The sequence below is a fragment of the Dreissena polymorpha genome, chromosome 2 (assembly GCF_020536995.1).
Source record: "Dreissena polymorpha isolate Duluth1 chromosome 2, UMN_Dpol_1.0, whole genome shotgun sequence".
In the NCBI taxonomy this organism is placed as follows: Eukaryota; Metazoa; Mollusca; class Bivalvia; order Myida; family Dreissenidae; genus Dreissena; species Dreissena polymorpha.
This window is the reverse complement of record NC_068356.1, coordinates 96,830,318-96,853,568: the sequence shown is the minus strand read 5'-3', so window position 1 is coordinate 96,853,568 and position 23,251 is coordinate 96,830,318. Positions and strand designations below refer to the sequence as shown.

General features: G+C 36.4%; 1 protein-coding gene and 1 long non-coding RNA gene across 3 annotated transcripts in view; one reads left to right on the top strand and one right to left on the bottom strand.

Moving 5' to 3' along the window:
- LOC127868144 (uncharacterized) overlaps positions 1-23,251 on the top strand; it is a 39,593-nt gene that overhangs the window by 5,338 nt on the left and 11,004 nt on the right. The window contains exons 2-4 of one of the 2 annotated variants that reach the window (XM_052409766.1): positions 3,453-3,588; positions 5,512-5,641; positions 5,925-6,037. In XM_052409766.1, coding sequence (XP_052265726.1) covers positions 3,453-3,588; positions 5,512-5,641; positions 5,925-6,010 — 352 coding nt within the window. In that variant the 3' untranslated portion in view covers positions 6,011-6,037. Of the gene's footprint in view, positions 1-3,452; positions 3,589-5,511; positions 5,642-5,924; positions 6,038-21,502; positions 21,964-23,251 lie in introns of those variants that run through there. The other variant, XM_052409765.1, reaches the window with a different exon arrangement.
- On the bottom strand, positions 17,394-20,677 carry LOC127868145 (uncharacterized). Its single transcript, XR_008043896.1, has 3 exons — positions 19,825-20,677; positions 18,385-18,568; positions 17,394-18,004 (listed from the first exon to the last, which is right to left on the bottom strand). It is a non-coding gene; the product is annotated as an uncharacterized LOC127868145 (long non-coding RNA).

Sequence of the window (23,251 nt, the reverse complement as noted above, 5' to 3'; positions counted from 1 at the left end):
AACAGTGTAATAGAAGTGTCATAAAAAGCAAGTATATTATATGACTTCTCTTATATAATTAATTTCTCTTCCAATATTGAAATGGTCTTAAGGAACAAATATTTATTAACAGAAAGTATTTAAAGGGGCCTTTTCATAGATTTTGGCATATTTTGAAGTTTGTCATTAAATGCTTTATATTGATAAATGTAAACATTGGATCTTAAAAGCTCCAGTAAAAAATCAAGAATAAAATTAAAAAAAGTAAAAAAAAAGTAGCCGGTACAAGGGCTCGAACCAGTGACCCCCGGAGTCCTGGAGTTAGTCTGAAGTCAAAATGCATTATCCCTCTCGGCTATTCCGCCGAGTATACATAATAAAATATATGTATTTTATACCTTATATAAGCAATCTTCGTAGTTTCGTAAATTTAAACGACAACAACAGAACTCTCCAAATTATTCAATCGTTTCGCGTTGTAACGCTTTATAATTTTTAGGTTTTCAAATCGTCAAAAGATACATATAATGGCTATATTGGACTATGGTAAATGTTCAGTGATACTGTTTCCTCACAAATATCATAACTAAAACGAAAATTTGCGAATCTGAAACAACTTTTTACAATTTTGTCAATTTACCAAACCGTGAAAAGATCCCTTTAAGAATATAAATGTATTGTTGATTATAATAGCACAAACTATTATAATGGTCACAGAGAACAAATACAAATGATTTATTAAAAAGCAACATGTTTTAAGATGGCATTGCGTTTCTATCCACTAAGAATCATGTATTTATCGAGTTTCTCACATACTGTATAGGTTTGGGTGTTCTTTATGTGGTTTTGTTGTTGAACATCTTTAAATTCATAACCAACCGCATTTAAACCGTTGTTTTGGTACAGATATAAATTACAGTAAACACATATATCGTAAGTTAAATTTGTTCATTCTGACAATCATACTTATATTATTACATGACGCTCTGTAGCCTTGTTGGTCTTATTTCGTTTCTTTAAAGAAATTACATACTCTTCTTGTATACAATGGATATAAGCCTCGCTATGGGAAAATCGAACTTAATGCATTTGCGCAAAGTGTCGTCTCAGATTAACCTGTGTAGTCCAAACAGGCTGAACAGGGACAGCGCTGTCTGCTTTTATGGATTTTTTTGTTTTGTTTATAGGAAGTCTCTTCTTTACGAAAATCAAGTTTTGGCGGAAAGTGCTGTCTAATATTAGCCTGTGCGGACTCCATAGGCTAATCCTTGACGACACTTTACGCACATGAATTAAGCCCCATTTTCCCATAACTAGGATCATATGGAAATGTTTTGTTGAAATCCTTTAACTTTTTTTTTAATAATTCGCGTGTTAAATACATGACTTGGCGAATCAATCCTGGATAAATAACTCGGGCTAATCTTTAAATTGGATCGAAATCGTTTAACCGAAAGTTAAAAAGCGGGGCGTGTGATGGTACATGATGGTACATTGCGTGGATTAAACTATCGAGAGTAACACTCCAGTACTCCAAATTATTCACATTGAAAAAACAACATCAACATTCTCTACATAACATTAACGATGTGTGCAAACACAAGCATGTTTGTAAATATTTTTAACCCATTTATGCCTAGTGGACTCTCCCATCCTTCTAAATTGGATCAATTTATTTCCAAAATTAGGGATGTCTAGTATATTTATTTCTATATTTAGAATATTTCTTACGGAAATTTCTTTAAGCAAACAGCGCAGACACTGATGAGACGCCGCATGATGCGGCATCCCATCTGGGTCTACGCTGTTTGCCAAGGCCTTTTTTCTAGACGTTAGGCATAAATGTGTTAATAATTGTCTAAATGCTAACAAATTTCGGAAATAAAAGTTTGCACACATGCTACAGAAAACTCATTATTGTTCTTCTTATAAACAATACATTTGACAGTTGTACCCGATTGGCTGAAATGAATGAACTATTCTAGACGATTTCCAGCCTATGGGATACCCGGAAGACCAGAACATTGCTGGATTATGAGCATCTTGGTTCTATCGTTTAAGCCATTTATGCCTAGTGGACTCTCCCATCCTTTTAAATTGGATCAATTTATTTTAAAAATAAGGGATGTTTAGTATATTTTTTTCTATATTTAGAATATTTCTTACAGAAATTCCTTTAAGCAAACAGCGTAGACCCAGATGAGACGCCGCATCATGCGGCGTCTCATCTGGATCTACGCTGTTTGCTATGGCCTTTTTTCTAGACGTTAGGCATACATGGGTTAAAGTCCTAAGCAGGGGTTATTTTCAATGTCATATAATTATGATTTTCAGCGGATTAAAACAGCAGAAACATTATTTGTATTAAGTATCACACCAGTTCGATCTTAGTGCCTACGAAACGCATTAAATACTATTGATATACATGTAAGTTTCGTCGATGAGCAGAAATTTTAAAATGTTTAAAAAAGTGCATCACATATTTTCAGTGTTTACAGCTTAAGACCTTAACAGAGAAATCGTGATTATTAAAAAAATCATCATCATTCAACGACTGCCCGATGTTTAATCGGTTAACCATAAAATAATAAAATATTCTCATTTGTTCTTCTGTACGTCCGACGATTCAAGCACAGCGCCATACGCTCAGGCTAATATTGGACATCGCTTTCTGCTTTTATGGATTTGTTTTGTTTTAATGGAGGCTTCTTCTTAACAAAATTAAATCAATGTTAGCGGAAAGTGTCGTCCCTGATAAGCAAGTGCGCCCTGCACAGGTTAATCTGGGATGACATCCTAGGCACATGCATTAAGCCCAGTTTTCCCAGAACGATGCTCTATTGCTTACACTCATTGCATTTACGATCAGAAGCCGGACGAACGCTTATGCTTTCCTCTGTATTCATTTGGCGACAGTTAAACACGTAAATGGGATCTAACGGCGATAAAACGATGTCATGCAAGTATCCAATTAGCAATTGTAAACAACATAAGAATCGGAACCGGTTTATTGTCGGTCATTTTTCAGGATTACGTCGTCCCTTGGTTGATATGAAGCTTAGCATGATATCTAGTATTTTTTACAAATAAGCCCCAAAGCTAGATATAAGTATTAAAACATCATCTAATGAGACAAGAACAGACGTCGATACATGAACACGAGCCTCGGTCTGGGAAAACAAAGCTAAATGTATGTGTGTAAAATGTCGTACCAGATTAGCCTTTGCAGTTCACACAGGCATTATCAGGGGCGACATGTCTCTCCTAAACTGGATTTGCGTTAATAAGAGACTTCCTTTACACCAAAAATTCCACAGAATCGGAAAGTATCGACCCTGATTAGCCTGTGCGGATTGCCCATGCTAACTTGGAACGACATTTTAAGCATATTCATTAAGTCCGGTTTTCCCAGACCGAGGCTCATGTGTTTTTAGGCGTAAACACGTGTTTATGTGTTATGGGTTTGTTTTCAGGAGTAACTGTGACAGCACTGTGGGGAAGATTCTGCGGGAGCACTACCAACGCCCCTTCTTCCTCCCACAGGACTCCGAGTCCAGCATGCTAGACTGGATCTTCATGGGAGGAACCGGGCAGGGCGCATTTGTACACGTAGGTACATACCCATAGGCCCCAATTCCTCGATTTTTCTATAGTTCATTTAGATCGTTCAGACCTATTTATTTTAGCGCTATTGCGCCGAAAACCAAAATCTTATTGAAACGCTATCGAGTCCGTTTCATGTGTAGTAGAACTATTACCTGGCTTCTTTGTGGAGATCTCAAGAATGCTCCGTATTACGGATTGAAACCGTGACCTCCCGGTCGCAAGACGGACACCATATCTTCTAAAACACGGCATCTGGCAAAGAAACATACGTCGATAAATCAAGCTATTCAATAATGGGCTCCGATTTCTCGAATGTATCTATAGAATATTTAATGGCATCATCCTATGTTGTTGTTATTGCATTAAAATGTGTGTGAAAGTTTCTACTTTTTAACTACGAGCTTAAAATCAAATTTATATGTGGGATAAAGACCATTTTTGCCATAAGTCCAGCTTTCCAAGAACGGGGTTCAAATTAGTACTTTGCTTTCCATGGTCCCAATATACTATGCAATGGACAGGATGACAGAATTATCCAGAATCAAATAGAACGGTGCTACATCCTTCTCAAATTTGTTTTCCCCCTTGCTGTGTCACAGAAATGACCCATTTATGCTTAGTGGACTCTCCCATCTTTCTAAAGTGGATCAATTTATTTCCAAAACGAGGGATGTCTAGTATATTTATTTCTATATTTAGAATATTTCCTTTAAGCAAACAACGCAGACCCAGATGAGACGCCGCATCATGCGGCGTTTCATCTGGGTCTACGCTGTTTGCAAAGGCCTTTTTTCTAGACGCTAGGCATAAATGGGTTAATGAACAGAGTTATCTTGGGTCTATTTACGTGGTTGAAATGTTGAAGCTTACCACATCAAATCAATGCTAACTTAATACGGTACAACAATTTTTCGTGAGTCAAAATTTGAGTCCGAGTGCGTGTTTGTATCTGTTTCCGTGTTTGTCGTCGGTGATTCTTTCTGTTTGTGTGTGTTTCGGACGGCCCGTGTTTCTGTCTTCTGTGCCCGTCTGTCTGTCTGTCTGTCTGTCTGTCTGCGTGTCTACATATCTGTGTTTCTGTCCGTATTTTTCTCTGCTTAAGTTTTTTTTCCGCCCAGCTGTCTGTACGTCTGTTTGCTCTGTTAACGACCACATCGTTTACCGATATCTCTTTCATAAAAATCAATAAAACTAGTTATCCTTCTTTCCTATTGTTTCATCCATTCCAAGAGATTCATCCACCCCTGTATATGGGAAATAAAAAAGGATTTCTGGTAAAATTTACGTCAGTTATCTGTATCTGGGCAGTTCTGTCACAAAAATCTTCTTTTGATATCGAAATAATGAGGAGAAATACATTTTGTGTAAAACAATTAACAATTTAAAAGGATTTCTATTTACTTTGCTACACACAGTTTGTGAAAACCAATGATATTGCACAATCTTAATTTCAAATTATGAACAGTTGTGTGTTTGCCAGGTAAGGAAAGCTTCTAATGATGTATATAAAAAATTGCTTGAAAATTCAGATGTTTTCCTATCAAAATGGAGACTGAACAGATTGATAGAAATGAACAAATTCATGGTTGCTAGGGTACCATCCTAACATCTGCCTGTAACTACAAAAAATATTATCTATGCATCTTCTGACTTTAATTTATAAAGAAACACATTAAACTTCAAGAAAAAGGCGTCATTCTTGTTTGAATAATGTGCATTTATACTATATAATCTGTTAATGTGTTAAGTGGATGAATATACAGGAAAAGAGGCTATCTAAAAAAATCAATACAACTTTAGAAACACTCTTCTGTAAATTTTAAACAATGTTTGAGTTTTTATTAATGACTAACTGTTTCTGTCATCTATATAGTATATATCATATACGATTTTGTGTGTGCCGGATCCCTATGGTTTCTATCGCAGCTGGACTTTGTTGAACGGCCGTCGTGGCAGGCGCAGATTTCCGGCAAGAAGACGTGGCGGATAATCCCCGTACCCGAGTGTGAGACCGTCTGTACCGAAATGAACGTCACAGTCCATAAAGGAGATATATGTAAGTTGTCTGTCTTATACATAATATGTTATTAAATATGTTAAACTATCCAAATATCGATTATAATGGTTTATTGTTTGAATATAGCATATTTTAAAGGGGAGTAACTACTTTATATTTTTCATTTATTAAACGGCGGTGTTGTATACCTTTGCCTTGGGTGTAGATCTATAAATGTTAACATCATTTAAACGAAAAGTTAATCACGTTTGTAATGCATGACAGGAAAGAATATTCCAATATGCGAGGTTATTGAGTTACACTAGATTATTTCTTCTTTCAGTTGTTTTCGACTCAAATCTATGGTATCACTCAACTAAAGTCGAGCCAGGGGAGATAAGCATAACAATTGGATCTGAATATGACTAGGTAGAAGCGGTCGATTGCGATCTGGTTAGCATAGGTGCAACGCACCTATGCTTAAGGTATATACGACATTTTGAAAACACACATCGAATGGTTGTCCATTTTGAAGCCTTACCTGATCAAAAATCAGACGAAATATCTTTTTAATTTAGTTTATGGTAATTCTTACTTCTTTTTTTTTTGAAACGTTTTTCTTACGTTTTCTTCCAAGAATATTGCTGACACCGTTTTTAGTGAATTTTTCTAAGACCGTTTTACGTGAAAAAACCTTCTAAGAAACTAAAACAAATTTCGTTCGTAAAACAATTCTGTTCTTGTTGATAGTGACCTCGCACCTAATTTCTATTTCCTTTGTTTACTGTTCTGTGAGAGGTCAAATGTTTTCTGATTTATGACATGGATTCTGACCTGCCTTTCTATGGATTTGATGAAGTAGAGTTTGAAAATAATAGAGATGTGTTAATTGAAGTTAAAATGACTTACTTTTAGCCAGAAATTAACGTTACGAGTAGAGCTAACGGTTTAAATGTGGCATCGGATTTAATGGATTCGCGCGAATTCTGGACGAGTGTTGTGTCTGTAAAATATTAAATGGAAATCTGTAAATGTATCAAGTCGGAAAAGAAAACGGATGGTTGCATAATGGTATGCGTGAAATAATGTAATTCTACGTATTTATTTTCATAGTTATGTCATTTTGTAACCATTCACATTCGTCACTATTTGGAATTCCCGTTTCTAAAAATAGAACATATTGGTAACAAGGGGGGCGACTCTTGATGTCAGCAATCGTTAAGGTTACAATATACTCAATAATCGAGTCATGAAGGCTGTACTCTCTAAACAAATCATCATATTTTCCTCGAAGGCATGTTATACACTTTATACTGTTGTTCTGGTTTTATCGTTTGGAGATATTGAGAAGGTAAGCATAGGTGTTCACTACTAAATCCCTGAAATAGGATAAAGTTGGAGATTAAAGTAAAAAATGGCACTGCAAAAGGTTACAATCCACTAGATTTTTTTTTTATTTGAGTCGAATTCTTTTTTGGTTTGAACATGAAATATCTGTTTTATTGCTTAAATCGATTAAGCTAAGAATGCCCGTCAAGAAAAGGTATGGTTATGGGGGTCTCTATGTGCAAAATGTTGTATTTATTTTTGCTCGAAGTTGTCGCTTTTATATCGAAACATATAAGGAAACTATTTAGTATATTTTGACCTTAACGTTTACTTCAGCAGCATCTTCCCTGTATCTTGCAACTATGCTTTCAGCGCCATCGGCGCTCTCGTTTTTATACGCCCTGATCGGAGCGAACAATTTTGCGAGAACGATTTTTATATGACCTTCAGAGAAAATTAACTACTTTTATACAGCCGAAAACTGTCAATTAAATAATGTCAATTGACTGTCGATCAACTTCATGTCAACATATTCTGTTCAACATCCTTTTTGGCGTGCACTACGTTTAGTTAACTGATTGTAAATACAGTTTTATTTCATTTTGGGAGCGGAGTGGTGTACGTTAACGAATTGTCTTTATATACCCTTTTGGATGCGGACTTATGAACGTGAACTCATTTAAAATAACGTTAAGCATTCTTTTTGGGCCAGGCTACACCAAGAGAATAGATCCTTGGATTATTATTGAAGCCATAATTGTCGTCACCTATTTGTTTATATTTAATACAATAATTAAATATACGTAAGTGACTTACATTCTAGAACTAGTGAATTGCCTGTTAAGGGTTAAAGATCACTAACATATATGAGTTGCTCTTTCAAATGAAAGCAATATAAATGACTGTTATGCCCCACAAAGTTTGAACGGGGATATACCGCAGCCTATTTGGTTAGTCTGTTGGTTGTATGTTAATATTTCTAGTTCATTGATGCAATTCTATACTATGTGTTCAATTTTAAATGAAACTCCCCACACAAAATTTCAAAAGAAGTAGCTTAAACATAAAAAAATGGCGGACTGGCGACCATCTTGATAAAAAATTTGGTCATTACAACTACTTTTTCAATTTTGTTCAATTTGAAATGTTTGGCTGACTGGGGAGGATTTTGTCAATGGGACTTCTAATACATCGATGTGTAGATTTTATCCAACTGTTTATCGAGCTGATGAGGAATTAGTGTCATTTTGGATAAAAATCAAAATGGCTCACTTGCGACTATATTGGATTTAAGTTCGTTATATGTTTTTCCTTTCGACATGCGCTACGCAACTTGGCACACGTTTTGGCCTGAATGAGGCGATGTATCTCGCGCAACAACCAGTGTGTTATCTTCAAGCTTAATATCAATTGACATTGACGATGAAACACATAATTGTTCATGCAAAACCTCTTTGTTTTACATCTGCATGCCATAGTGGTATTCGGGATGTGTCTTAATCGCATTTATTGATAGCTTAAGTTTGTTATTCTTAATATTTGGAACATGGGTTATAAAATATGTTGAAATAAATAAATATAAAAATGGGACTTTGTTTAATACATGTCCTAAAAGTCATGGAAATACTTACTAGCTCAATAAAAACAAATTAACACGAGATCCGGGTTGAGATCGGGGTCCGTGTACCGATTATACACTACGTCTAGCGCGAGTTCTGCCTTCCGCCACGCATCACCGTGATTCAGCTTAGCGTGGCAACTACTTTCGTCATCGCGATACAACGTGGGACACCGTGGAACGCAGTGCTGTCGCCGTGGCAAAGCGCGGTGACAGGCTCGATCAAATATATGTCGAGCGCGGACGTAATCGGGAAATAAATCTCACGGTAGACCACCGCTGCCTTGGTAATTTGCAAGTAATAACAGGTTCCCACGAACAAACATGTACATTTAGATATATTTTTTTATTTGTATTTAATACTTCATATTTGAATACTTATGTGTTCAACTCTTTTATGTAATATTTACCCTCTTCACAAAATCATTTGACTTGTCTTACATCGAGGATGAAAATAGATTACGTTTCATGCTTAATGTTTTGTTTCAATCGTTTCTGCTTGAAATTTCATGTGTTGTTTTTAATTACAGATTTGTTTTAGTTAGCATTTCGAAAATGCTTGCTCTTTCGTGTACATATATAGCTCGCCGCCAATTTGTAAAATATTGCATGTAATTTGATATCATACTATTTTAGTGATTTCCTGTTTCTATTGTGCCATGTTTTGCTTAGAATACATGTGTAAATACGAAACATCGGCAGTAAGTATTCATTTCAGTGATATTGCAATAAGTGTCCACATCTTTGACAGTGTACTTGTTTATTTTTGAATTATCTAATAAATTATAATATTGTAATACAATACTTAAACGGAAAAATGTACATGATTTATCACAATCTAATTAAAAAAATATGTATCGTAATAAAAAAAAAAATTATGTAAACAATTGGTTACTCGCCAACATGATAAACTGATTTCGATAATGTTTCAAAAAAACGTAAACGGAAATCTTAACATTGTGATATTAAATGAATCAATGTTTATCACAATATTCCTTCGATAACGTTTTTCTTAAAAGTATGTGACAAAATGAACTTGTTACTGAATAAAACGGATATATAAATATGTCACTCGCCAACATAACAACTGATTTGTTTTCATTTAAATATCACTGATTTGAATACTTACTGCCGAAGTCTCGAATGTATATTCGAATCAATATACATGTATTGACTTGGGGAAGTCAGCAATGCAGGAATTCAGGTTAGGACAGGGAGAAAGTGGTCTGTGAGCAAGGCTGTAGACTCTGCAGAGAGCAGTCTAAAGCACAAGGATGTTGTGGGATCTATCAACGTGGGAAGAGAAGGACTTGGCACCAGACAGACTCAAAGGTGGAAAACAGCAGGGAAAAGAGAAAGGAGAGACCTGGTGCAGAGAGAAATCAGAAACGCAGAAGAGCAAGCTAGGTCAGCCAGGTCGGTCCAGCTTGGACCGCAAGGGGATTGGACGAAGTGGAGTACACCAGAGAGGAAGCTCACGTGGCAAGAACTGTGGACATATGAACCACCAACTAAGTTTCCTCCTGCGGGCAGTATACGACATGCTTTCAACCCCCGCAAATCTTCAGCAATGGAAGCTGACAGAAGACCCCACTTGTTCTTGTGTGGGAGTATAGGAACGTTGCGGCACATTCTGTCATCGTGTCCAACAGCCCTTGCACAAGGGCGCTACAGGTGGCGCCATGACCAAGTACTGAGAATGTTGGCCGACGCCCTAGAAAGAGAGCGGAAGAAGGATAGACCCCGGAAGAAATTAGGACCCCAATTCATCAGCTTCGTCAAGGAGGGTACAACAAAGCCCACCGCCACAATCAGTTCCAGATCGTGTATTCTGCAAGATGCAAACGACTGGGAGATGCGTGCAGACCTAAGGAAGAAACTAGATTTTCCCGAGGAAGTAGCCCATACAACTCTCAGACCCGACATAGTGCTATGGTCAAAGGCGGCGAAGCGGGTGATCCTTGTAGAGCTAACTGTGCCATGGGAGGAGAGGATCGAGGAGGCCTATGAGCTGAAGAAAGCCAAATACCAGGATCTGGCAGATGTATGCAGAGATAGAGGCTGGAAGACATGGATCTTTCCAGTGGAAGTTGGATGCAGAGGATTTCCATCACAGTCGGTGTGGAAGATGTTTGGAGCACTGGGCGCTGAAGGAAGAGTCAGGAAGACTACAATCCACGCCCTGGGCAAGGCAGCTGAACGAGCATCAAGTTGGCTCTGGTTAAGACGCAGCGAACCAAATTGGCAGCCATCGTAGACGAGATAGTGATTGGCCATCACTACCTGCCCCGCCACCTTGAGGTTGTACCGAGCATAATGGGGCGAAACAACCTATGACAGGTGGAGCTTGGCTGATGACGTCTACGTTCAGCAGTTTAAACTGTATTATCACATTATCTAACAATAGAAACAGAAAATCGCTTTCATAGTCTGGTATCAAATTACATGTACGTGTAACGTGTTTATACAACTACACATTTATCTGTAATCACCGCGAACCACCGTGATCGCGGTGGACCACCGTGAGATCGATTTCCCGATAACGTCCGCGGTGCTCACCCACTGTCCCCGCGATCCATCACGATGGACCCACCTTCAGACCACGGTGATTGTCTACGCTGACGAAAAATTGTCCACGGTAGGACCGTGTTTTAGGCACATGTGGAAGTAACGTACCCAGGATAGTATTTGTTTGTTTGTTGTTTTTTTAGGAGCCCAATATATTCAAATATATATATAAAATCATGTTTAATGAGATTTTTTTTTACAAAGAGCCATGAAAAAAAAATCCCCACCCTCTGATATTGGAATCATAACAAGGTCATTAACTAGAATTTATCATAGACCTGTCTTCGCGGGCCGCAAAAATGTCAAAAACCGCTTTAATCCAAAGCATCCCTTGATCCTCCTATGGGCAATTAAGCAACCTTTCAAAAAATTTAACTTAAAAAAAATCTGTCCAGCCGTTAACTCACAGTCGGTCGATAACCAAGCAATATTTCCAGTCCGTTTGTCAACCCGAATAAATCTTCGACAGACTTTCAAACAATATTTTTTAGTTTTTGCCCGTTAATCGATAGCTAGCGTCCTATTCCTTTAAAACAACGAAGCGTGATAAATAATGCATGCATATGCAACCACTTACCCCTAAAAACTGCTACCAATTTTGTACATCAACGTATCATAACATCCACAAATCGATCAAACTACAAAGCGATTTTAACACTAAAATATACATTATGTTAAAAAATCTGAATCATGTTTATTCCACGTATTTCGGCGGAAAATTATATAACCAGTGAATAATATCGACATTGACGAGGGCAAGTTACGCTTAAATAGTAAAAAAAGTTTACATATCTAAAAATATCAAAACTCGAACACATGTCATTTCATCACCATGGGGGCAGCCATTTTTAAATTAATAAAATAGAAAGAAACATGCTAAAAACTCACTTATCGCCTAATTGACATTCCAAACGGTTGACGATGACAAATGCATTGGATTGTAATCTTTCCTTTGATGTTTGCAAACTGCACGATCAGACCTCATAAACACTCAAAAGAATAACTATGTAAGAAGCATTTCACCAATGTTTACAATCGTTGTCGAATCACTGTACTTATATTATTGCGCATAAAATAGTACGCTTACAGACTGACCGAAAGATCGATACATAACTCCGTTCAATTCATCACGGTATACAATTCTATCGATAATATATAATAATACATCGCTTTAAACAATCTAAAAGTAGAAATAATTCTTTTAAACGGAGTTTTTAATAACGAAAGTGAAAACAACGGAAGTTGGATGGATATTCTGTGAGATGCACTTCGGCTCCAGAAAAACAAAACAAATAAACTAAAAAAGACGTGTGGGGACAATTTTCAGCTGGAAAATATTTGCAATAGGGTAAGTGATGATATCTCTACGTGGTCATTTCTGTTATTTCGTGCGATCTCTTGCTGATTAATGTTAATAGTTGTTTTACTAGTTGCCACACAACTGTCAAAATAAGTACAGGTGTTTTCTCAGGTATGTGTATACACATACCCGGTTTTCTCACCACTGCACGTGGTTTTGACCGATTTGTTTTGCACGTTTTTCTACGGATCACAGCGATGGCCACGCTTTCAAAATGGTTAGAAGGAATCGAAATATAAAATCAATAGTTTTGCCAATTTCTTTATTCCTTTACAATTTTAGATGTCGTCTGCAATGTATTTCAATTTGAGATGGTTTAAAATTTGCAATTTGGTTGAGAGGTAAATAACAAAATTGTTAAGCCTTTGAAATAGAATTGTGACTCTTATTATCCACCGTACCTGGATTTTTAAAAGTTACGTTTTAGTTATTTTTAGAACTTTGTTTAGGATATGTATCCAAAAAAGGCAGTTGAATAAAAACTAATTTGTTGTTTTATGACAATTATTTTCTGTGAAATGTTGCTAACTTGACCTTGTATATGTATATAGCTTTGTATTTATTCAACTTAAGGTAGTGCATATCCTTCCTAACTTTCGATTGAGATTTTGTAAATTAATGTAAAAATGTATTGGTTTTAAACCAAAATATAAATAAAGCACACAAATATTGAATGTCAAAAATGCGTTTATGTTATTCTATCCGTCTTTAGCTTTAAAATGATATATAGTTTGACCATATTGTACTACATTCAATGAAGAAAAACCAAAGCGAAGTTTTAATGAAATTTATCCCCCCCCCCCCCCCCATGAACCTTTACAGCTGGACAGATTTTTTTTAAGTTAACTTTTTTTGAAACGTTGTCCAATTGCCCATAGGAGGATCAAGGGATGCTTTGGACTAAAGCTATTTTTGACATTTTTGCGGCCCGCGAAGACAGGTCTATGATAAATTCTAGTTAATGACCTTGTTATGATTCCAATATCAGAGGGTGGGGATTTTTTTCATGGCTCTTTGTCAATTTTTTTCTCATTAAACATGATTTTATATATTTATTTGAATATATTGGGCTCCTAAAAAAATACTATCCAGGGTACGTTACTTTCACCTGTGGTTGTAGGCAGAAATCGCGCTAGATCGACGTAGTTTACCTTCTTTTTGTGTTCCTTTTTGAATTCGACAAAACGAAACAAGAAAGGCAACATGATAATTTCGTATTGCAATTTTCAAATAACCCAAACAAAATATCGAAAACCAAATTGATTTCTATATAGAGTTTTTCCTTGCGCTAATTATAAAAACAAAAAGCGAAATTTTTCCCGTCATAGATTTCGTTTAAAGCCGAATATTACGAAAATCAGTGTATGGAGTTTGAAATGAAGTGTTTTCCTGTTTACCGTTTATGCTTTGGTAATACGGTAAAAGAAATATGAGAAGCGCTTATATCGTTGAAGATTACTCTTGAGTGGCGTTTCGCGTTCATTAATATCCCTTATGTTCGAAAACGCCAAATGACAATACGCGTATGTCTATTTTTATCGTTTAAGTATTATAAAATGAAAAGTAATATCATATTTTTATATTTTGAAACATGTGTATAAGTTTAGGTTCATAATAAAAAATAAATTGTCTAAATTATAAAATGTAAAAATAACAACGGTAAAATTATTGTACTACGTGGCTATGTTATCATCACGTGGTTGGTTGGTTATGAAGGCAGGTATTTGATCCAGTTATGCTGGTTCCAATCAAATCTCTGCGCAGAGGTTGGCACACAACATGAAGCTTGATAATAACACCTGAGCAAATGTGTAGCGTAACCCAAAAAGCGCCCAAACATGTTGAAGTATTTACAACTTGCATTTACATTACATCGGTACAACATTCACCCTAGTCTCGGTGCAATTTATTGTTCGATTCAACCATTAAAGTCGTCGCGAATTTTGCATGCATCACGCATGAAGATAATACCTTGCAAAATACTTGTTAAAATGTGTTAACGAGTTACATAACTCGTGGTGACGGCGTATTAAGTTCGGCGTGATAACAAAATAAATAGCTCAAAGTCTCCGTGCCATGGTAATTACATCGTAGGCTTATGGAGCGAGATGTCGAAGGTTCGAGCCGGACTGGGAGCGCTATGTGGTACGGCCGAAGGCTCATCCAGCAGCTAGTTAAATCGAGAGGGTCCGATTGCCTTCCTGACACCCGACATCAAGGATAGAAATCGTGAGTAAAACGACCATCAGTTTACAGGGTGCAGGATCACGTGACTTTGTGGGGTTCACATCTAAACGTAAATGGATGTAAACACATCGATACGTGGTGCTTTTTTTCAAATAAGTTTTTAAAACAAATGTTCTTATGAATAACAACTAGTGCATTATAAGCCAGTTTTTTATGCTGCTTATGACAATTTGAAATACATCAAAATAATTTTATTAAAAAAGCCTGTTTTCTTGGCCAACAAATCGAGGTGTACAGTTATTCATGTACACTGATAGGCTGCACGCAACGTGACATTTTGGAACCGATTTCAGGAGTATTCAAGTATTTATTCTTAACTCTTCAGAAATTGACACAAACTGCAAGAAAAACTGCCTTTTATGCGCTAAAGACTTTTGCAAATGTATTTCAATAACTTGATATAATTGCAAAAATAAAGTTCTTAACGGTGTGTTAATTCTGTCCAGCCCGTATGTAAACCTTGGGAAACCCCTTCGATCCTGCACCCTGGTTAATGCATTTCATAACTGAAAACTGACTGTAGTCCCTCAACTGTCAGGAATGAAACAATAACAAACACTTTACTTTTATGACGTCGTTATTATAGATAACTTATTCGTGCTATGGATTTATAAAACAAAATTGTGATGGCGAAATAACCGATTCGTGGTATCGACAAGTATAAAGGTGTAAAGGAGATAATCAACCCTTGCTATCATTTATGTTTAAAATTGGTGTCGTTTTTATAAAAGTAGGAGGTGGTAGCAAGAATTTTTCTCCTGGTTGAGTTACTAGAGTGTCATGGTTTGATAAATTTAAACCGAGTACTTATAAAATAATGTTGTAACTGATAACCAATTCACATCAAAGTTAGAAAAGTGTAAACAATGCCAATTATTATTTATCTACCAAAACATTTACGCCACTCGTGTTTAGTTTTATCACGCCGTTTGTAATTATTTCCTCAGTGGATTATATCCTTATTATATTTTTACGACACTTAAATAGCAACAACACTAAATAGCAACGACAAAGAAGAAACAACATCAACATAACATTGGGCCGTTTATTTGTAAATATCGAATGTAAATGACTTTTTTTTTTAATGCACACATTATACACGCAAATCAGACTGTGTATATATGAGTTTTGTTCTGAGAAAACTGGGCATAATGCATGTGCGTAAAGTGTCGTCCCAGATTAGCCTGTGCAGTCCGCAAATGCTAATCAGGGACGACAATTTCCATCTTATCTTGATTTTTGCTAAGAAGAGACTTCATTTAAACGAAAAATGTCATAAAAGCGGAAAGTGCCGTCCCTGATTAGCCTGTGTGGACTGCACATGCTAATCTGGGACGACACTTTACGCACATGCATTATGCCCAGTTTTCTCAGAACGCGACTCATATGACAACGGAAATAATGCACACTGAAACCACGTAGATATTCCAATTAGCGCCTTTGTACGATTAACTACAATGCATATACTATTGAAACCAGATTTAAATTGTAATAATCTAGGTCGAATGCGGGATATCCATTAAAACGATTTACGAATGTGTGTTACATTAACGGTTACAGCTGTCAAAACCATCGCTAATGAACGAACCTGGTCATATTTTTTCTTAAATAAAAGGGTAAACTGTTAACATGTTCAGTTGATGTTTGCATACCGTGACATCTGTTTTACATGTTAATTCCGATGGTTAAAAATGAACAAAAAGCTGTGTTATTAAAGCTGCTTACTCAAGCTTTTTATGTTGCAAACGTCACATTTAATTGAGTCGTGTTGTGAGAAACTGGACATAATGCATGTGCGTAAAATGTCGTCCCAGATTAGCCTGTGCAATCCGCACAGGCTAATCAGGGACGACACTTTCCGCCTAAATTGGATTTTTGCTAAGAAGAGACTTCATTTAAGCGAAAAATGTCATGAAAGCGGAAAGTGTCGTCCCTGATTAGCCTGTGTGGACTGCACAGGATAATCTGGGACGACACTTTCCGCACAGGCATTATGCCCAATTTTCTTAGAACGCGACTCAATTCAACCAGCAAAACAACTTACCGACAGACAGACCTACAAACCCACCTACCGATCAATCCATTTATCTACTTACATGCATAAGTACACATGCATTGTAAATAGTGGACGGGGACTATTTGCCTGTCGCAGCATTATCAGGGTCTTTAAGTTTAAGCTGAAATCTTACAGTGTTCCTTGTTACCACTATGCAATAGAAGGCAAATAAACTTACGAAAGGATGAAAAGATACATGTACGTGGTAATTGCCATCTCAATAGGTCGGCCTTTAATTTTTACCAATACTATTTACTACGCAGGTATAAAGGACGGAGTATTACATTACGGACCTTAATGTTTGTTCCGGGTATGTAGGCAGGTATAGTTTTAATATTAAGCTTTGAAATATACACAACTTAGACGGATTTACTTTCGATTTGACGATATTATTTTTTATTATGCCACGACAGCGCATTTACGTTGGAGACGCTGACATGATATTTTAAAGTGTTATCGGATACCCATCCGATAACAGTTTTAAGCTCCGCCCATCAATATCCGTTTTAAAGCTCCGCCCATATTTGGTTTACTCAATGATTTTTTTTAGCGTTCCATGTTTTAGCCCCGCCCATTCTGAGAACTACTTTTTTGTAGGCGTGGTATGTCGCTTCTTTGATTTAAATGGAAACAAACAGCGATTCATATTTTATTCAGAAGTTAGAACATTAATAAACAATAAGTTGATTAATAAACAATAAGTTGTTTTTTAAACAAAACTAACACTTTATTAAGTATATATCTATAGGGAAATATAAATTAAATGAGCATTAATCAATGGAAAAAAATTAAACAAATACAAATGTGCACCGCTAGCCTACCATTCATTGGCTGCAGATGAACACAATTTAAAACAGTCATGATAAACATTTAAAACGTAACACAAATATACTTAACACGTTTTAAATAAAATATGACAGATTTGATCAAGTTAAAGAAGAATTTATGACAAATATTCACTAAACATCTCGTCTAAGATTATATAAAAAAAAATTAACTAATACTTTACAAATGCTTTCCTTTTTTGTGTCATTCTTATAAAAAGCAAGGCAAACAGGTGAATAGCATACACAATGAATTAACATTGACAAAGTAAAATAATTAATACTTGATTGAGATGTTTTGCTAATGCCTGCCATGCCTAATAATACATGACAATTTCAATTTTTAAGTGTCTGAAATCAAACTTTCACAAAAAAAAAAGATTCTATCTCCACAACCAAACAGGAAATTTGTGTGGTCAACCTGAAAATAAAATAAAGATTCCTTTAGAAGAAAAAACATCATCAAACATTCATTGCATAACTGCTTTAACCCTTTAAGTGCTGGAACCGAATTTTGAAGTCCTTTGCAAACAGTTTGGATCCAGATGATCCAAACTTTGCTATTCTGATAGTTATCTTTGAAAAAAATGAAGAAAAATGCTTATTTTACAAATTCAGCAGACGACATTTTAGCAGACGACAAATTTTCCAGCATGCAAAGGGTTAAAAATAAAAATCCAGATATATAATTTGTATTAAAATTGAAACTTTATAAATATAATGACATATAGATTTATAACATGTTCAGATAAAACAATTACAAGTCTCTCAAAAATAAATTTGTCGACAAAAAAGTATTACCTTTCCGACAAATTAATTAGATGGGTTGATGTGAAGCTGTGCCGGGATGCAGTTGGGGGGGGAATATCTCGAGTTGGTTGAGAGGCAGAGAAAGACTCGGACAAGTGCAACTGACGAGGGTAGAACTGTGCCGCCAAGAATTTTGGTAGATATCATCACCCATGGAATGTGTGGTCGCAACTTTCTGCCATTAAAAGAAAAACATTTCATATTATAATAAAATAAAACAAATCCAACAGGAGATAACATTTCAAAATAGAGTGTTTTAATAACATTTTTATGGCACAACTTGAACAAATTACAACTTTAATAGACACAATATTATTAATACAAAATGAAAATGTATAAACTCCACTTTATATTAAAATAATTAAGAATTTCTTTTAACTTAAAATATTTTTATTATGGACTCGGGGCTATTTTTGCTTATTAAGGGAATATGTGTTTGTTTTCTTATTTGAGAAATTTGCGACTAAAATTTTCACAATTTAAAGAAGTTCGGGACTCAAATTTTCACAATTTAAAAAAAGTTTGCAACTCATTTTGTCACAATGTTGATCTGTGGGCGACACAATTTTGAACAGTTTTCGACACATGTTTTCAAAAAAGTTGCACAGCACGCAACTCATTTGTTCACAGTTTTCAACAGTGAATTTTTTTATGAACAGTGCGTGACTCAATTTTTTCACAATTTTGAACAGTGTGCAACTCATTTTTTAAAATTGTGAACAGTGCGCGACTCATTTTTCCACCATGTTGAATAAACAGTGCGCGACTCCTTTTTTTTCCAAATTTTGAACAGTGCGCGACTCATTTTTACAAATTTTGAACAATGCGCAACTCATGTGTTTTCACAATTTGAAGAGTTTGTGACTTATTTTTTTGTAATCTTGAATGAACAGTGCCCCACAAAATTGTCCCCCATTTTTGAATAGTGCGCAAATGATTATTCCAAATTTTGTACAGCGCGTGACATGATTTTTTCACAATTTTGAACAGTGCGCAACTCATTTTTCCACAATTTTGAATGAACAGTGCATGCTTATTTTTTTGCAAAAATTTGAACAGTGAGCAACTCATTTTACAAATTTTGTACAGCGTGTGCCTCATTTTTTCAAAATTTAATTTATGAAAAGTGTGCGACTCATTTTTCCACAATTTTGAAATCATAATGAACAGTGGCAGTGGGCAACTAATGTTTCCCACAATTTTGAACAGTGCGCGACTCATTTTTTCAAATTTTGGTACAGTGCGTGTCTCATTTTTTCACAATTTCGAACAGTGCGCAACTCATTTTTCCACAATTTTGAATAAACAGTTCGCGACAGTAGAACAACTGGCACTGATCATTGGTTCATCAGCATGAGAATGGGTGTAAAAAAATGGCACAAATAATGAAACATGTGTGTTTAAGCATGCATACATAACAATGAAACTTACCAACTATTCGGACAGGAAACATATGGTGCAGAAGCTGCGGGATTCAGCATGCTCTCCCACTGATATTATGTAGATCAGTGGTCAAACTGGCAGTCAACTTATGTTGGGATTTCCCAATTGTGAAGATATTAACCTTGGCTATCTCCAAACACAAACATGTTCATTTATTGTCAGTCAAACAGCAATTAATCCATCATGTCACCCTGACAGTCTCAAAACACGGTGCAAAACCAAAGCATTTTCGTTTCGTCTAACACACAGCTGGTAACGTCGCTGAATATTGCACAAAAGCAGCTTCATTATGAAGTTCCAGCGACTCGAAATACACGTTCTCCACCCACTTTGATTTCGCACGTGAAGGCCTGTTTTTTGGGGAAAACTGTGAACATCTCACAACTAAACGTATATTACGGAGATGGACAAGTTGAAAAATAAATCACTCTTATCACTTCCAAATTGCACACTACGTTAAAATCCCGTTCCATTTGATTATTGTATTTATTGTTTGAAATTTTCACTCTACACATTCGCTTTGAAAATAGCGGTTGGTGTGTACTCTTGGAAGTACATGTCGAATGTGTTATTGTAAAAAAATATTGGTATTGTGTTTTTAGTGCAGAAATTGTTCTTTTAAGTTTCGATTTCTCGCTTTAGTTTTTGTATTATGTGCGTTTAAATTTGATTGATTGTTGCTTACTTTCGAACTATTTTTTTATGTGTAAATATATATGCATAGACGCTAGCGGATGTAATCAGGTTGCTACTAATTTGCATATTTATCAATGAATTTAGCGGTTGTTTGTTTTTGTTTGTTTTGTGAATATTTTCTTATTTACTTTAAAATGTGGCATAATAAATAGAATATATGGTTGGTGACTTTTGATATCATGTGATATAAGACTCGTCCTTTTCTTATTTACTTTAAAATGTGGCATAATAAATAGAATATATGGTTGGTGACTTTTGATATCATGTGATATAAGACTCGTCCGATATGGCGTGTGAAAAGGCTCGGCAAGCCTCGCCTTTTCCTACGCCATATCAGACTCGTCTTATATCACATGATATCAAAAGTCACCAACCATATATTCTCTATATACCTCTGATAACGTTAGACTGGCATAGTAGTTAACGCGCTTTAAACTATGGACGTGAACGATGTTCAATGCAGCATGACGTGAAAATAGATATCTTTATATTTCATCTGCTTAATTGTACACTCATTACTAGTGATACGACATACGTGCCGAATGAAATGTTGAATATTTATTTCCAATAGACGCCGACTCAAATGGTTTTAACTTGAAAGCTCAAAGAAGCAGTGCATTAACAGATATTGGTCGGAATACGAGAGAGAAAGTGCATTAACGCAGCAACTAACAGATTAAAACGGACCTATACTCATTAATGCTATTTCAGCAGAAACATACACATGTACATAATGGAAGCAAAACGTAAACAAATTCGTGATAAATTTCGAAATCTTAAGTCGGAGGCAGAGGCGAAGGGCATGAAAGCAGATGAGATCAAACAGACTTTAATAGCAGCAGGCGACCAAAGCGCGCCATCCAAACAGTCAGCCTTGGAGTGCATTTCCGGGAAAATTGTTAGCCTTCTACGTCTGGACTCGAAGCCCGCTCTTAAAGTCCGACAGAGCCTAAGGAAACATCTGTTAAAGGTGTTTCTAGTGGTCGGCGTCGTCAGTGCCGTCGGCGGCTATTTCTTCAAGGAGACGCTGATCGAAGCACTCGGCATCAGGGAGGAGCGATGCGTGCTAAACAACAACAATTTCGTAATGGAAGTCGCTCGTCCAATCCTGAACTGTAACATGTGCGCGGGAGTCACCCGCATCCCTATCGAGACCGACATGACTTCGGAGGTCTTCATCCGGAAATTCGCCTACAGCGGAATTCCGGTGCTCATAAAGGGCGCCATCGCTAACTGGACGGCCATGGGCACTTTCAGTTTTCAGTTCTTCAAGAAGCTATACACGGAGACGGAAGGAGCGCTGGATGCGGTAGAGAACGAGTGTCAGTTCTTTCCCTACAAGACCGACTTCGACACTCTCGGCGATATGTTCAACATGTCAGAGGCACGTGCGAACTTCAGCGAGGGGGAAAAGACGTGGTATGTCGGATGGTGAGTGTCATTGTCACATTATATAAAGTCACGCAAGGTTTCGTGGTCTCATTAGGGGCAAGGTAGATTCTGGCTTGTCTGGAGCTACGCTGGCCGCATATAGCTTAAACCCATTTTCGCGTGACGCGGTTCATAAGATGTCTATATGAGACGATATTGCCAAGTCTCACAAGACATTTTGACAGTTCTGTGGCACGTTGTATGTAAATATAGATAGTGGGCACGGGGATTTCATTAAAAATAAGGAATAGAAGGAAGCATACTAGGCCCTTAACTTAACCCATTTATGCCTAGTTGACTCTCCCATCCTTCTAAAGTGAATCAATTTATTTCCAAAATTAGGGATGTCTAGTATATTTATTTCTATATTTATAATATTTCTTACAGAAATTCCTTTTAGCAAACAGCGCAGACCCTGATGAGACGCCGCGTCATGCGGCGTCTCATATAGGTCTACGCTGTTTGTCAATGCCTTTTTTCTAGACGCTAGGCAAAAATGGGTTAAATTTCGAAATAGTCAATGAGACTATTTCTGTGGTCGCATTGCTGATGAGACTTATGAACTGCATACTATAAATATGGTAAAAATCAGGCAAAAACACGTTAATAATATTAAAATAAAATAATACAAAAAACTATTGCTTTAATACGAATTGTTCTGCATCTCAGTGTAAATATCGCTGATGTTTTGTATAATTGATGCAACAAGTGGGGTTTTCCCCAGTTTATTTCATACTGAATGCGGCATGATCAAAATACAGCCTTGCACGATTTTGATTAACAAAATAGTTTTTTACTTGAAAACAAATTGCATATCATTGCGGTTCACCACGGCGACATCTTACGCACATCGGATCATTTATTATCAAACGCACAATAATTATACATGAAAGACGCTTGTTGTTGTTTTTATCCTGTCTACGTAAACTTCCTTTATATTGTTTAGGACTATCAAATGATCAGCAGACAAAATTGCATTCAGATATTTTATAATCGCAATAACTTTTTGTCCAGACCAATCCATCAATCTGAATAATGTGAGATGCGTAAGATCTCTGAATCCAAAATATACACATGATGATGTGTATGGGCCATGCTCTGTGAAAAAGGGGTTTAATGCATGTGCGTAATGTGTCGCACAAGATTAGCCTGTGCAGTCCGTACAGGCTAACCATGGACGACACTTTCCGCTGTTATGAGTTGTTTTTGTTTAAAGAAAGTATTTTCTTAGTAAAAATTTAGTTTAGGCGGAAAGTGTCGGCTAATCTGGGAAGATACTTTACGCACA